Source organism: Lycium barbarum, chromosome 1, assembly GCF_019175385.1.
Source record: "Lycium barbarum isolate Lr01 chromosome 1, ASM1917538v2, whole genome shotgun sequence".
Taxonomy (NCBI): Eukaryota; Viridiplantae; Streptophyta; class Magnoliopsida; order Solanales; family Solanaceae; genus Lycium; species Lycium barbarum.
This window is the reverse complement of record NC_083337.1, coordinates 71,307,131-71,321,300: the sequence shown is the minus strand read 5'-3', so window position 1 is coordinate 71,321,300 and position 14,170 is coordinate 71,307,131. Positions and strand designations below refer to the sequence as shown.

At 35.7% G+C, this 14,170-nt stretch overlaps 1 protein-coding gene across 3 annotated transcripts; it reads left to right on the top strand.

The window, feature by feature from the left end:
- The first annotated feature begins 4,246 nt into the window (after positions 1-4,246).
- LOC132635867 (uncharacterized) lies at positions 4,247-11,576 on the top strand. 3 transcript variants are annotated; one of them, XM_060352465.1, is made up of 7 exons: positions 4,247-4,634; positions 4,865-4,894; positions 6,705-6,797; positions 8,653-8,779; positions 9,182-9,464; positions 9,584-9,638; positions 10,991-11,576. In XM_060352465.1, exons 1-7 carry the CDS (start codon positions 4,515-4,517, stop codon positions 10,991-10,993), a joined length of 711 nt encoding a protein of 236 aa, XP_060208448.1. In that variant the 5' UTR covers positions 4,247-4,514; the 3' UTR covers positions 10,994-11,576. The 3 variants fall into 3 exon arrangements, with proteins under 3 accessions (XP_060208448.1, XP_060208439.1, XP_060208445.1); XM_060352456.1 differs by having other exon boundaries at positions 4,248-4,634; positions 11,001-11,576; XM_060352462.1 differs by lacking the exon at positions 4,865-4,894 and having other exon boundaries at positions 4,248-4,634; positions 11,001-11,576.
- Positions 11,577-14,170: the final 2,594 nt, after the last annotated feature.

Below are 14,170 nucleotides of genomic sequence, written 5' to 3'. Positions count from 1 at the left end.
CTTGGAAACGATCTCAGAAAAGATTATGCCTCCGTAACCCATTATGACATTCGAAATTCACTTACTATGATTCCGTCCGATTTCATTGATTTGATTTGTCATTCGATATGCCTCATTGAGTCTCTGGATATATATATGGTATTTTATTGCATTTAGTTTCTCACTACTCTGTTCGTGGATGCCTCAACGTTTCCCCCACTGAGCCCGGGCCAGGATATGTTGTCAAGCGTATTCCTCTGCATTGTTCGCCGTGCCTCGATGTGAGGGGGCAGGTATACATGTACATGGGTTGTGGAGTATGTTGTGCCATGTACACACATTATGATATGATATGATCTGATATGGCCATCTGATTATGATACGTTATGTTACGGGTTATTCCCTATTCTGAGCATTATGTGTTGTGGCACCAATGTCGGGAGGGTGACCACGTTCTGTCTACCGAGTCCCTTGGTAGGGACCGGATACGACATGACATATGTTTCTGTACACACTTTTTATGTTTGAAAATATGCATTTGACATTTTGGATATTACATTCATTTTTCTGTACTTTCTGTTCCGGTTATGATTGTATTTCTGTACTTTCGGCTTTACATATTCAGTACATATTTCGTACTGACCCCCTTTCTTCGGGGGCTGCGTTTTCATGCCGCGCAGGTACTGACGACAGGTTTGCTGATCCGCCCGCTTAGGACTTTATTCCGCTATTTTGGAGCGCTCTTTTATCCGGAGCCTATATTTTGGTACAGTCTTCTGCTATTGTATATATATACGCCATTCAGGGGTACGACGGGGCCCTATCCCGTCTTATGATTTTGTTGCGTTCTGTAGAGGTCTGTAGACATGCATGTGGGTTCTGTATATGTTTTTGGGTTGTTATGATCTGTGATGGCCTTATCGGCTTCCACGTGCCATATCTGTGCCTATGCGATATTTAGTAACGCCAATTGAATCTTATATTGATATATTCTGCTAATATGCTAGTTTGGGGTTATTGGGTACGTTGAATGTCCAGCACGGACACTAGTCACGGCCTACGGGGTTGGGTCGTGACACCCTATCTCTCTCAAATAAATATATTCTAATCAAAATTGACTATTTTCGCGAACATTTATTACTAAGGGTAAGATGAGATAGATTTAATTAATTTTACCTTGTAATTTTATGTTAGTTTTGTAAATGAATAAGTAATTTGGACATATATTTTTAGTAATGTGGCCAAGTAATATGGGACAGAGAGGATAAGATGTGAAAGATTTAATTAATTTTATCTTGGTTCTGTAAATGAAAAAGTAATTTGGACATATATTTTTAGTAATGTTGAGTACTTCATTTATGAACTAGTAAAAGTGCATGGAGGAAATAAATATGTGTCGGAGAATTAAAATTAAAGTGCATACTTGTATACATGAGCAGAGAATAAATATTCAGTAAAAAAGTAGTTTAGTAATGTGGCTAAGTAATACGGAATGTAGGGAGTACTTCATTTATTAATTCTTAAAGAACTTGAAAAGTCAAAAGTCAACAAGTATAAGTGCACGGAGGAAATAAATGTGTCAGAGAATTAAATTTGAAGTGCATACGTGTATACATGAAAAGAGAAAAATATTCAATACTATGACATATGACCACGTGGAATAAAAAAGTAGTTGGTTAAAATGTACAATTTATATAGCTTGTGGTACAAATTTCTATTGTTGCGTTAGTCCTCTCTCCACACTTACATATATTAGAAATAGAAAAAAAGAAAATATAGAATAGAAAAATAGACATATATTTTTAGTAATGCGGCCAAGTAATAGGGACGAACGGAGTACTTCATTTTTATTAATTCTTAAAGAACGTGAAAAGTCAAGTATAGTAATGTGGTCAAGTAATATGGGATGAAGAGAGTACTAAATTTATTAATTCTTAAAGAATGTGAAAAGTCAAGTAATGTGGCCAAGAAATATGGGACGGAAGGAGTACTTCATTTATTAATTCTTAAATAACGTGAAAAGTCAAAAGTGAACAAGTAAAAGTGCACAGAGAAAATAAATGTGTCGGGTAATTAAAATTAAAGTGCATCCATGTATACATGGGAAGAAAATAAATATTCAGCAAAAACGTGAAAAATCAAAAGTGAACAAGTAAAAGTGCACGGAAGAAATAAATATGTGCCGAAGAATTAAAATTGAAGTGCACACGTGTATACATGAGAAGAGAATAAATATTCAGTACTATGACATATATCCTCGTGGGATTTATTAATTCTTAAAAAATGTGAAAAGTCAAAAGTGAACAAATAAAAGCGCACGGAAGAAATAAATTTGTGTAGGAGAATTAAAATTGAACTGCATATGTCTATACATGAGAAGAAAATAAATATTCAACAAGAACACGAAAAGTCAAAAGTGAACAAGTAAAAGTGCACGGAGGAAATAAATGTGTAGGAAAATTAAAATTGAAGTGCATACGTCTATACATGAGAAGGGAATAAATATTAAGTACTATGACATATGTCTACATGAGATATAAAAATAGTTGGATAAAGTGTACAAGTTATATGGCTTATGATACAAGAAATCATTCCGTGTACAATTTGTAAAGCTCATGGTACAAGCTGAAGGAGCTGTTTTCGTCCCTCCTCCACGCTTATATATAATAGAAAAAAGGGAAAATGACCTGTTAATACTACTTAAGACTCTATATTACATAACATAAAAATATTTTTCTTTATTTACAGAACATAACAACTTAATTACAAAATATACTAGATCTGAAAATATTTAAAGCCCACCCTTTCCTTCCCATTCTCATTGTTCTCTTCTTCCTCGAAAACAAAAACTTAAACTCATTACTGGTTTTAGGCGGAACTAATTTTCAAAGACACAAGTAGGTACACAGAATTGGCAGATCCACTATTTAAAGGAGACTACCCAAAGAGAAGTTTCAATCAAGCGGTAGCTATTGCTGCAATGTGTCTACTAGAAGATCGGGGTTTCAATAAATCCATCTTCACTATTTAAGCTTTGATTATGACTATTAGCATCAAATACTTGATTTGGACTAATTTGGTTTCTTGCTACTTTCGTACTTTCCCGTCAATGGGGAAGACTTTTAATCCATCTTTTTGTAAAGTAACGGTAATTCGAGAATGTGAGTAAATCTGAAGACAATAACGGTTGATTTTGAAGAATTTCGTTACCAAATCGTCGATTGACTCCACCTTGTTTGTGGGCTGTATTATATGAAAGTTGTATATAATATTGTTGTAGTGGTATTGATTTCATTCGAATTTCGAAGCGAGATTCAAATTTGTATTAAAATTTGTATGAAAGTTGTATAAAATGTTGTTGTAGTTATATTAAATTTCCAAAAACCTAACATGAACTTTATACAAATGTTATATAGTTATATACATATTTCATACCGTTTTTATACAGTTTTCATAAATAAAAAATGTGGGAATTTTAAGTCTTGAGCGAGATATACACATTTCATACAGTTTTCATAGAAAAAATTTTAAGTGAAATTTTTAAGCTTCGAGCGAGATATACATGTTTCATACAATTTTCATACATAATTTTGCGCAAAATTTTTAAGCCTTGAGTGAAACTTTTCGTATATGGTTTGTAAGAAATTTATTGTTATATTTTTTAAACTGAAAAATATCGTCATATTTTATAAATACACTCTATTCTTATGTATATCTACGTCATGCGCAAAATTTTTAAGCCTTGAGTGAAACTTTTCGTATATGGTTTGTAAGAAATTTATTGTTATATTTTTTAAACTGAAAAATATCGTCATATTTTATAAATACACCCTATTCTTATGTATATCTACGTCATTCTCCCGTAGAAAAATGTTTTTTAAAAGTGGCAATATGTAAAATGAGGGCAATTAAATCGGCTGAAATTTGTGCTTGGATAATGGTTAAGCCCAACCCAAGAGAAAGCAGTCCAGTTGCATTTTCTTGTGCGGATTGTCCTTCAAAGGCACTGGTCTTTAAATTTTGACCCTCAAATTGGTGGTCTTTAATTTTTTTCCTTTGTTATGAATTCGAACTCCAGCTCAGTAAAAAAAAAAAATTCATAAGGTAGAAATTTATCGCAAAGATAAGCTTATTCGGGCAAAAATTAAACCTTAAGATAATCAATCTTAAGAAAGAGATTTATAAAATTTCAATTAAGTAAAAAAAAAAAAGTTGCTTGACGTGAAACTTTGCCTCTTGCCTTGCCTTCTGATACCTTAAGTAGAGTTTGAAACTCTACGTAAAATAGAATTTTTGCGAATTCAATCTCTACTTGCGGGACAAAAATTGAAGACCGTGGCAGGACAATCGGGCAAATGACCCGTCTAGTTGCATCTCATTTCCTTTTGGATATAGCAGAAGCCCATATCTAAGTGAAGGAGCGGAACATTTTTCGTAGATGTTCCACCACCAATCAGTGCTTTTTTCTTTCTTTCTGAAAACTTAATTTATGATTGAGAGCCTCTCTTGTTTGTTGTTTACATGAGTTTCCGGCAATGAATAGGGCCACGAAAGCAGCGTTAATGAGCTCTCAGGCCAACCCTTTTCAACTAAGGGCTTCTCTTTTCCATTCTTCCCCAATCTTGGAACGCAGAAGACGCACTCATTGGGATTCTGTTAGTCTCTCTATCTCTCTCCTTTACATTTAATTTCCTTTTTTATTTGGCTTTTATCCAGTTTTCAGTTTGTGGGCTTCTTGATTTGGTGATTATATCAATTTTCTATGTGCAAGAAGTTCTTTTTTGGTGGAGGGATGCGGATTAGTGCTTTCTGGCTTTTCATTTGTGGTAATTGTAATAGGTGTTGTAATGTTTGGTGAAGTTTGCTCTTTTTCCTTGTTGTGCAGGGCAAAAGTGCTTATAAAGGCTCATCAACGGTGAGCCATTCTTAAATATATTATGTTGCTGAATGACATCTTTGATTTACTTTTTCCTTCAGAAACAAAAATCTGTGCTTTCCTTCAGATTATGACTAGTGGAATTATATTTACTGTTGCGGAATTCAATATCTACCTTATATTGTAGTTTGCCAAGGTTAGCTTCTTAAGGTACCATACCATTAAGGCGTGAAGAAGGTTAAGAAAGAGGTTAACCTTGTTGATTTAAGTTTTATTTCTTCTTGACATGGAATTCGGCAAAATCCTCAGAGTTTAACACAATAGAAAGTGGGGCAGCCCGATGCACGAAGCATCCCAAGTTAGCAGGGGCCGGAGAAGGGCTGCACCCCAAAGAGTGTGATGTTGACATGCTATCCTAATGAAGCATTAGTGGTTACTTCCACGGCTCGAACCCGCGACCTATAGGTCACACGGTGACAACTTAACCGTTGCTCCAAGGCTTTAAGAGTTTAACACAATAAACTAGCAAAAGCTTGTGCATTTTTAAATAATTGGTAAAGACTTAGAAATATACTGTAAATGAAAAAAATTAAATCGAGAATACTCAATTTCTGTCCTAACTTGTTTGTTTGTCATGTACCACACAGATTTTTGAGTAGATTCCTTTCCATGGTTAGCATGGCCGGTTACTTGAGCATTTTGTGTCTCTGATTTTGGGAGTCATATCTGATTCCTGTTTAACCTTTGAACTGTTGAATTAATAGCTTACAACAAGTCACTTGTTTTATGTCTTTTCTTGTCATTGCTTAAAGTAAATGTGAAATATCCTGTCTTCAGTTGTAATTGGTTATGTTAAACCCGAATGTGAAATACATTTGTCAAATAGTTAATGATCGAGTTGAGGGGAAAAAGGCCTATTTTTATGGATGAAGTGAAAGATGTGAAAGTCTATCATATAGTTTATCTTGGATAAACTACGTGTAACCAATCCATGCATACACATCTTCATCAAACTATACCAATGTCTAAATGCTTTTCGAAATGCATAATAAAGGTCTTCTGAACAGTGTTCTGTCCACATGATTTGTTGCCTACCAAGTAGCTTTCTCTATCATCCTAGTACGGTCAACCTAAAAATCAGCTACATGACATAAAACACTCGTGTACTAGACCAAAGAGAATGACAATAATACTCTGCCCCTCTGCTTGCGCTTATTCTTGACTTTAGAAAATTTAGTTTTCGGACTGGGGTTTACATAAGTCTAATAAATCTTTAGGCTGTTGTCTTATTGGGAATATAGTCTTTGAGTTGATTGAAAATCATAGCGTATTTATGGATGTCAGACGATAGATCTGTTCATGTTTCTCACTTGCAAAAAAATGTGTTCATCTTGTGATTAATCTATACAGCATTCTGTTGGGATCGCGGAGTTTCAGCCTGAATGATGCAGTTTCTTTGTGTATATAGAAGCTAGAATCTTGTCTTAGTCAGTCTATTTTTATGAGGTGAGAGACCGGATCTTCCCGTAATTGCAGTGTGGTTACATTTCTTATAATGTTGCTATATGGGAGTGTTACCAAAAATTAATGGTTCTGATACAATAAAACTAGTCCTTGGCCCCAAACTAGTTGGGTGTGTTACATGAATTGTCAATATCCATTCCGCTCCATCTGGATCAGTTTCATCCCAATACTCAACAAATTGTCTTTTAAAACAAGTACAAGTAGTGGTTCTGATAAGCATATAAAGTCCTACTCGGCCAGCATTCTGTTATAGTTACAGTGATATGCTTCATTTTCTGATGTTTTTTTGGTAAATTGTTATATTGATTGCCAGCTATTCTTGCAGAAATCAAACTTCTACTCGAGAAGATATAGGAAGCTGAACTCAAGGCAGGCACTGTTTGCGAGTGTCAATGGATTTGCTGAACAGTTTTTTCAGGTCATTCATGAACCAGAATAGATTAGTTATTGCTGAATTCATGTTCCTTTAAAATGCTTCTAGTGGTATAAATGCTTTTTTCCAATTTATAGAATGGTCATTGGAACTTTTTATATACTAAGATAGATTCTTGCGTGCACTTTGTGAGTATCTGATGGTTGTAACATGGTCATGGAAGTTCCATTTTGGAAGGGAAAAAGGAAAGCCCAAGCCAGATAGGGGACAGTTACTGGGTTCGGCAGTTTAAGATGGTTTCTCTGCAAGGAAGCTGTTATAAGTTTGACTGTGGGAACTTGGCGCTTAGCATAGGCCTGATCATGTTTACCCTTGGGTTACTTTCAAATGCTTCTGTGATAAACATCTCTGTGGCTAGAAGTAAATCCATTTACTCATTGTGCTGCTTAGGTTTCTCATTCAAGATCCAATTGGTTCCAAAAAATGGGGATCTAACAATAGCATATAACAAAGCTTAGTCCTAGCTCATAGAGTTATGTGATACCAAATGGCCTAAGAATTTCTCTTCTTATGTACTAGAAAAGAGTATGCAGCGAATCTATGGATGTGAAAATACCTGTAAAGATGAGAATATACTATGATTAGTCCAGTCAGTGTTAGAATTTATTGGCTTGGTTGGTGGATACATTAGGTTATCGTGGAGTACACACCCCAATAGCAGATGTGTATTTAGCCAGTTGGACGAATCAACAACTTCATTGAATAACTACTATTTCTAATTAAAAAAAGTGAATTCTTAAGTCTTAACAAAACAGAGACTATTGTGTTATAACTACCTCAGTTTTTGATCATTGAATTTAGATTATTGAAGAAATTAATGATCAATTTTAGTGGAATGGAGGGGTTAGGACAGGAAATGCATGTAGTTGACTAGGGAGATATTAAACACTGGATAAGGATGGGTTCGTATTTGAAGGGTTACTCTTTCTGTTTTGGTCGTGTTAGTACCTGCTGTTTGAACTGTGGATCAGCTCTTGAGTGATTTATCAGTTTAACGTGTTTTGCATGTGCACTCTTTTTCTTTTATATGAATGCACCGCCGGAATGAGCTAAGGAAGTGTTCCATGACCTTTACAACCTCATTGGCCTAAAGTTGGATTGTAATTGAATTTGCTTTTTATTGATATCTAGCTTGGGAATGCCGCAACAAAGTTTTTCCCTGCTGATCAGTATAAGCAGCAACATGTATCCTTAGTGGAAGTTCACTTAATCACACTCAGGTGGGGAACTTGGTGAATGTGCAGTTTTATGGTGAAATTCTAGAATTGTGGATGCTTCCAAAACTTGACTCATTATTCATCTGGAAACTGGCAGTAGAAAGATGAAAAGGGGATCACTTGTGTGATGGGTAGATCATTAATGAATAAAGCCGAGGTCTTTTAATCGAACATTTAAAATGCCAGACGACTTTTGAGCACCGTTCTGCAATTGACTGATATGGAATTGAAATGTAATCGTTCAGTGATTTCCATTCATTGTGAATACATTTAATACTTTTTGCAACGGAGGTTCCTCTTTTCCAGTAACACTTTCTTCTCATGTTACTGACAACTTTATTCTTTTTCCTAGAAAGAGAGCTTTGACTTGAAAAGCTTGGATATTTTTGGCCTTACCAAGTAGCTGCTTACATTGCATTCAGTTTTCAAAGCCTGAATCACTGACTACACTTTTCATGGGAATTTTACTAAGATTCATGTTGCCATTTTCCAGCTTATCAATATTCTGAAACACATTTACTTAATTTAAACTCTGGACCTTGAAGCCTAAAAGTTACAAAGTAGTCCAATCCTATTTAATTCTTAGCTTTAAAGACACTATAACGTTGTTTTCAGCATTTCAGGGCTGGCAGCCTGACTGTGATGAATATGACCCATCTTCAAGCCGAGACAGTTCATGGTTTAGACGAGATTTCAGGGCCAGTGGAAACAAAGGGGGAAGATCAAGGAGCAAGGGACAACGTCAACAGAGTAAGTGCACCTTTTGTAATGGAATGCAGTATAGTGTTTCTGGAGAACTGAGTTCTATCTTGTAAAATACGACCATTTTTAGCTCCAAAAGTGTCATGTAAAGAGCCTACTTTTCTTTCTTTGTATATGTCGTTTGACAGACCAGGCCATCTAGCTAGCAGCCTGTGCCTTTTGAGTATTGAGCAATAGTTGATTTTCATCAACTCTTTTTTTTTTTGGGATGAAGTAACGTGTTTCATTAACAAAAAGCATCAAGAAGATGCGGCTTACAAAAGAGATACGCTAGAAATTACAAGTAAAGTAAATTTGCAAGACCCTATACAAAGTGCTAGCCTAAGTCTAGGGAGCTTACAAACTGCAAAAATGGTCAGTGCTAATTACAGTTCATCAACTCTTTTTCAGGAGGGTTCCAATTCTTTGAGGATGAAGATATTGAGATAGAGACCTTTTTCCGTTCAGCATTTGGCGGAAACAAATACTACTACTGGTCATTTATTAATGAAGAACCACAATGGAGGAACTCATCAAGCTACTCTAACAGACATCGGTGGAATTGGAGACATCGATACTCGGACTATGATGAGTCAACAGACTCTGACAATTCCGGGTCAGATTTGTGTTCAGAGCGTCTGACTCTTGGATTGAACGCATCTGGCCCTTTGAATCTGGAAGATGTTAAGAATGCGTGGGTGTTTAATGAATTGCCAGCTACAAAAAAATTTACCTTCTGATGGATGTGTTTTGATAGCCTTATTGACAAAATTAATGTCTATATCACTCATTGGACACGCTTTACATTTGCAGATATCGTGTTTGTGCACTGAAATGGCATCCTGATCGCCACCAGGGCTCATCTAAGGTATATCTAGGGCTGGGCATATTTTGGTTCAAACCGAAAAAACCGACCGAACCAAATTTTTTAAAATTCGGTTTTCGGTTTGTTCGGTTGATTTCGGTTTTAATTTTCAGAAATTCGGTTATTCGGTTTTGTAAAAAAAAAAAAAAAAAAAACCGAAATTCTGAAAATTTGAAGTTCTTCCATTTCAGTGAAATGTTGGTCCTGTTAGAAGATAGGTGAAACGCGAAAGCTGAAATTGCTAGTTTATCTCATATGATAGGATGTCTAGAAACTCGAGAATATAGGTGCTTATATTGGAAAGGGATAGAACAAAAATAACTGCTAAAGAACTGTAGAATGTAGATTGACGACCATTTTGTAAAACTAGAAGTTCTAGCGGATGAAAACAGAATTATCAAAATTTGCTGGAGAGCCACATTGTTGTCTTATCAAAATTAATCAAGACGTTGAGAAATAGCACTTCAACCTGGTGTGATTTGCTTTAAAATTTGTTTGTATGCAAAGATGAATCAAATGATAAATTGAGTGGGATGCTCATACTGCGATTTTTTAAAATATGCTCACTTTTAAAAAATATTGACCTCCAAATCACACACTTGAAAATCCCAACATGATAATGTCCAAACTGAGAAACCGAACCGAATTTCAAAAAACCGAACCAAACCGAATTAAATTTGGTTCGGTTTCGGTTTTTACTTTTACCAAACCGAAAACCCAAAAACCGAACAGAATTCCTCAAACCGAACCGACCGAATGCCCACCCCTACTGGCGTATATCTACTTCATTACTATTACATTTTTGTTTTGATGTTTTCCCTTTTCCACCTGCATCCATCATCTTCCACTCGGCGCCGCATACAACACAGACTACTCCGTGCTTCATTTACGAAATATGTTCACTCCTATGCTTAGCTCCATGACATCACATCTATGGTTGATATGCTCCTTTAGTATTTTGTGGGGCTGGCTTGGGAGGATCTGAATTCTGTCCATCTGTTATCTAACTTGTTTTATCACGCTTCATTAGGTCTTAGGATTAGCTGTTTCATCTGAATGATTGGCCGAGCTTCTAGTGGTGGTTAATATATTTGACCTTGGATTATACTGACATTTGCAAGCACTATCTCATGTATCAAATGTCAATACACATATAGAACTCGGAAGAGAAAAAAAAGAAAAGGAACCAAACATTCTATTCCAATTCAATATTCTGTACTTGTAGCTTATGCTCAGAGCTTATTATTGCCTTACTTTTCTCATGTCAAGCATGAAACTTGGATTAGTTCATGCTATCCAAACCTTTCTTCATCTGATTTTATGTAATCCAGCAATGATAGATAACAAGTTTTCAGTAATTGACAGGAAGTTGCAGAAGAGAAGTTCAAGGCCTGCAGTGCAGCATATCAATGTTTGTGTGATAAACTGGGATTAAGTTAGTTATGGAGCAGATAGTGATACATACCCTAGATTACTGGATGATGGTTATTGGTCCCCAGAGGACGTGAGATATACTAACCTATCAATAAAAGAGGCCTTTTGTGATAGAGGTTAATTATGTTTGAAATGGCACTTGCACGAATAGGAAGCTATGGCGGATGAGATTTTATCTGGAAGCATTTCACAAAGCGTTTGTAGGAGAGTTCTTTTGCCATGATTCAAGTTTAAACATATGTAATCTTAGCAACATTTTCTGTTCTTTTGTAGCTGTGTTGAGGATGTTCTTGGCAAGCTAAACTACTAGCTATCAGTTACCATGATATATTGTGATTGGGTTTATCCTTTATTTGGGATAATTTCTGAGTTCTCCCTCTAGGCTTAGCTTTGGAATATTGATCTTTTCTGTGGTTTACAATGTTATGTTTACCATCTTTATTTTGATTTGTTGGAAGAATTTTTTAACCTATTTATCATTAATGTAAAAGAGTTATAATTTGACTAGTTTACCCTTTTCTATTACTAAACTCTTTTAATTAATTAATTTATCACAATATCTCATTCAATATATTTTGGGTCATTCCCACAAATGACCTTATTCGGGGGTGGTCTTTAAATTTTGCCCTTCAGCACTTTAAGCGGCTGAAAATACCCTTGAGATTTTAGGTTCGAACTCTAGCAGAGTATAAAAAATAATAATCCGCAAGGCAGAATTTCGTAGCAAATTAGGCTTATTCGGGCGAAAGTTAGGCCTTAGGCTTTAAGGCCTAATTTCTGTAGAATCCCAACAGAGTTAAAAAAAAAAATAATAATAATAAAAAAAATCGTAAGACAAGTTATGTCTTAAGTTATCGTCTCTATATAGAAGTTATGCTATGAGGCTTAACTTTACCCCTTGTCCGGCATAACTTAGAACTACAAAAGTTATATAAGGCCTAACTTGGACTACATTATAATTATAAGGCCTAACTTTCGCTAAACCTTGCTTTGCGAAATTGTATTTTTTTTTTACTGAGCCGGGTTTGAACCCAGAACCTAGGGATATTTTCGACCGCTTTTTTAGGCGAAGGGCAAAAATTAAAGACTAGCGCATTTGAAGGGAAATCCACGCAAAAAAAGGATATATTTTTAAAAATAAAAAAATAGAAATTAAGGCACAGTCAATTGCTCAAGCCAATTAAAATCAAACTTCAATGGGATTTAATTACAATCTCAACACATATGAAACCGATCTTAGCCTGTAATCCAAAATCTCAAAAGCATAAGCCATTTGTTGAGCTGCTTGAATCTGAAACTTAATTCAAGATCTCATAAAGTTTTGATAATTGACAAATGATGTACAATTGATAATCAATATTCAAGAAGGATAAACAAATATGTACAAGAGTCAGGCCCTTAACAAATCTCCAAAGGAGCTGGTGAAGCTGGCAACAACATAGCAGAACTGCTGGAAGAACCAGGTCCTTTGTAAAAGAATTGGAGACGGTTTGGTCTACGTACAAAAAGTTGTTCCACGCACACAAAAGGAATCCTTGAAGAATTGGGATTAAGACTTAATGCAATTCTACAAGTGATGCGATACCATGGGGCACAACTCAACAACCCTTCACTCGTAGCCAAGCCAAGGAGCTCCAAGCCTTGCAAGAGATGTTCATGCAAAGAAAGACTTTGGAGACCCTTGAGGAACAACACACAAAAGTATACAACATTTGGATAATTGCTTGGAGTGATGGCGAAGACAAAGAGAGCAGGAAAGAGTTACAGACCGTAAAGGCATTTGACGGGTCGTAAAATGGATCGACGGACCGTGAATCAACGTGTCGAAATGGAGATTCTGGATAGGAATTACGGCACAACCTGTGGACCGTAAAACTGTTTGACGATCCGTAGAAAGTGACACGGCCTGAAGTGTTCATTACAGCTCTCTTTGCAACTTAGGCTTCAAGGTCACTTGTGGGCCTAGTTTGTAATAAAGCCTCCAACACTATATATAGTGTTTCTCAAGGCTTAGTAGAGGTTACCTTGAATTTGGATAATAAGCCTAATTGGTATCTCATAGTTTGTTTAGTTGATAACCTAGTTTTAAGCATAGTTCTAGAGTGTGATTTCATCGTTGTTGAATGAACCTTTGTCCTTGATTTCATTTAGAGCTACTCACTTGTGGACTCATTTAGGATAATTCTTATTTGACTTCAAATAGTATATGTGCCTTTAGTTGGATTCGATTGGGAGGATTCGGTAGCCAATCCAAGTTTGCCCATAAATCCACTACTAATTATGTCTTGCTTCTATCCTTTCAGTTCTTGTTGAATTCTTAGAGTTTCTCTTTAGGAATCCTATCATTTGGTATCAGAGCCTAGGATAAAGGATTATTTCTACAATTCTTAATCCTTGGTTCTTCTTATTTTGAAAATACAAAAATCTGAACATTTTGAAAATTTCAAAAAACATTCCTTCTTGTTATCTGAAAATTTTGAAAATTTCAAAAAACATTCCTTCTTGTTGTTTGATTTGAGCGAAAGTAGTGATAGACTTGAGTTCCTTCAGGTTAAATCTATCTAATCCTAAAGTTTCAAGTTGTTTTGAGGAGTTTTGATCAAATCACCATTGAAGACCTTCAAGATTTGAAGAACAATCAAGTAGGTTATTGAAAACTAGAGGTCAATTGATTCCAATTTAGAGTGGGATTTGTTCTTCTTGTTGAGAGGAAGCTAGATCTAAAATTTGGGACAATTTGGAGTTGATTTGTCACGCCCCGAACCATGGCCTTGGCGAAACACGGCACTCGGTGCCATACTGCATGTGACCGAGCGAACCACATTGCTTGCTGAATCATCACGAGGCATACATGAGCGGAAATATAGCATGAATGTGATGAGCTTTTATAAAACATGAGATGTCATAATAATTTAATGAAATACTTGTTTAAATTATAAATGCGGAAATAACATGAGTTGAGCCAAAGATGGCTAAACACCTTGCATGTCTAACATAACTAAACTGACTAGTCTATGAAACCTCTAATCGTGAATCTTGACTGGAAAACGTACTTGCTGGGACAAGGCCCCCCAGCATACCTTTAAATGCATGACTAGTAA

Coding starts and splice junctions, on each gene's coding strand:
- LOC132635867 (XM_060352456.1), top strand. CDS start 4,515: ATGAATAGGGCCACGAAAGCAGCGTTAATGAGCTCTCAGGCCAACCCT. Junction 6,798..8,652: donor TTGCTGAACAGTTTTTTCAG/GTCATTCATGAA, acceptor TCAGCATTTCAG/GGCTGGCAGCCTGACTGTGA. Junction 9,639..11,000: donor GCCACCAGGGCTCATCTAAG/GTATATCTAGGG, acceptor AGTAATTGACAG/GAAGTTGCAGAAGAGAAGTT.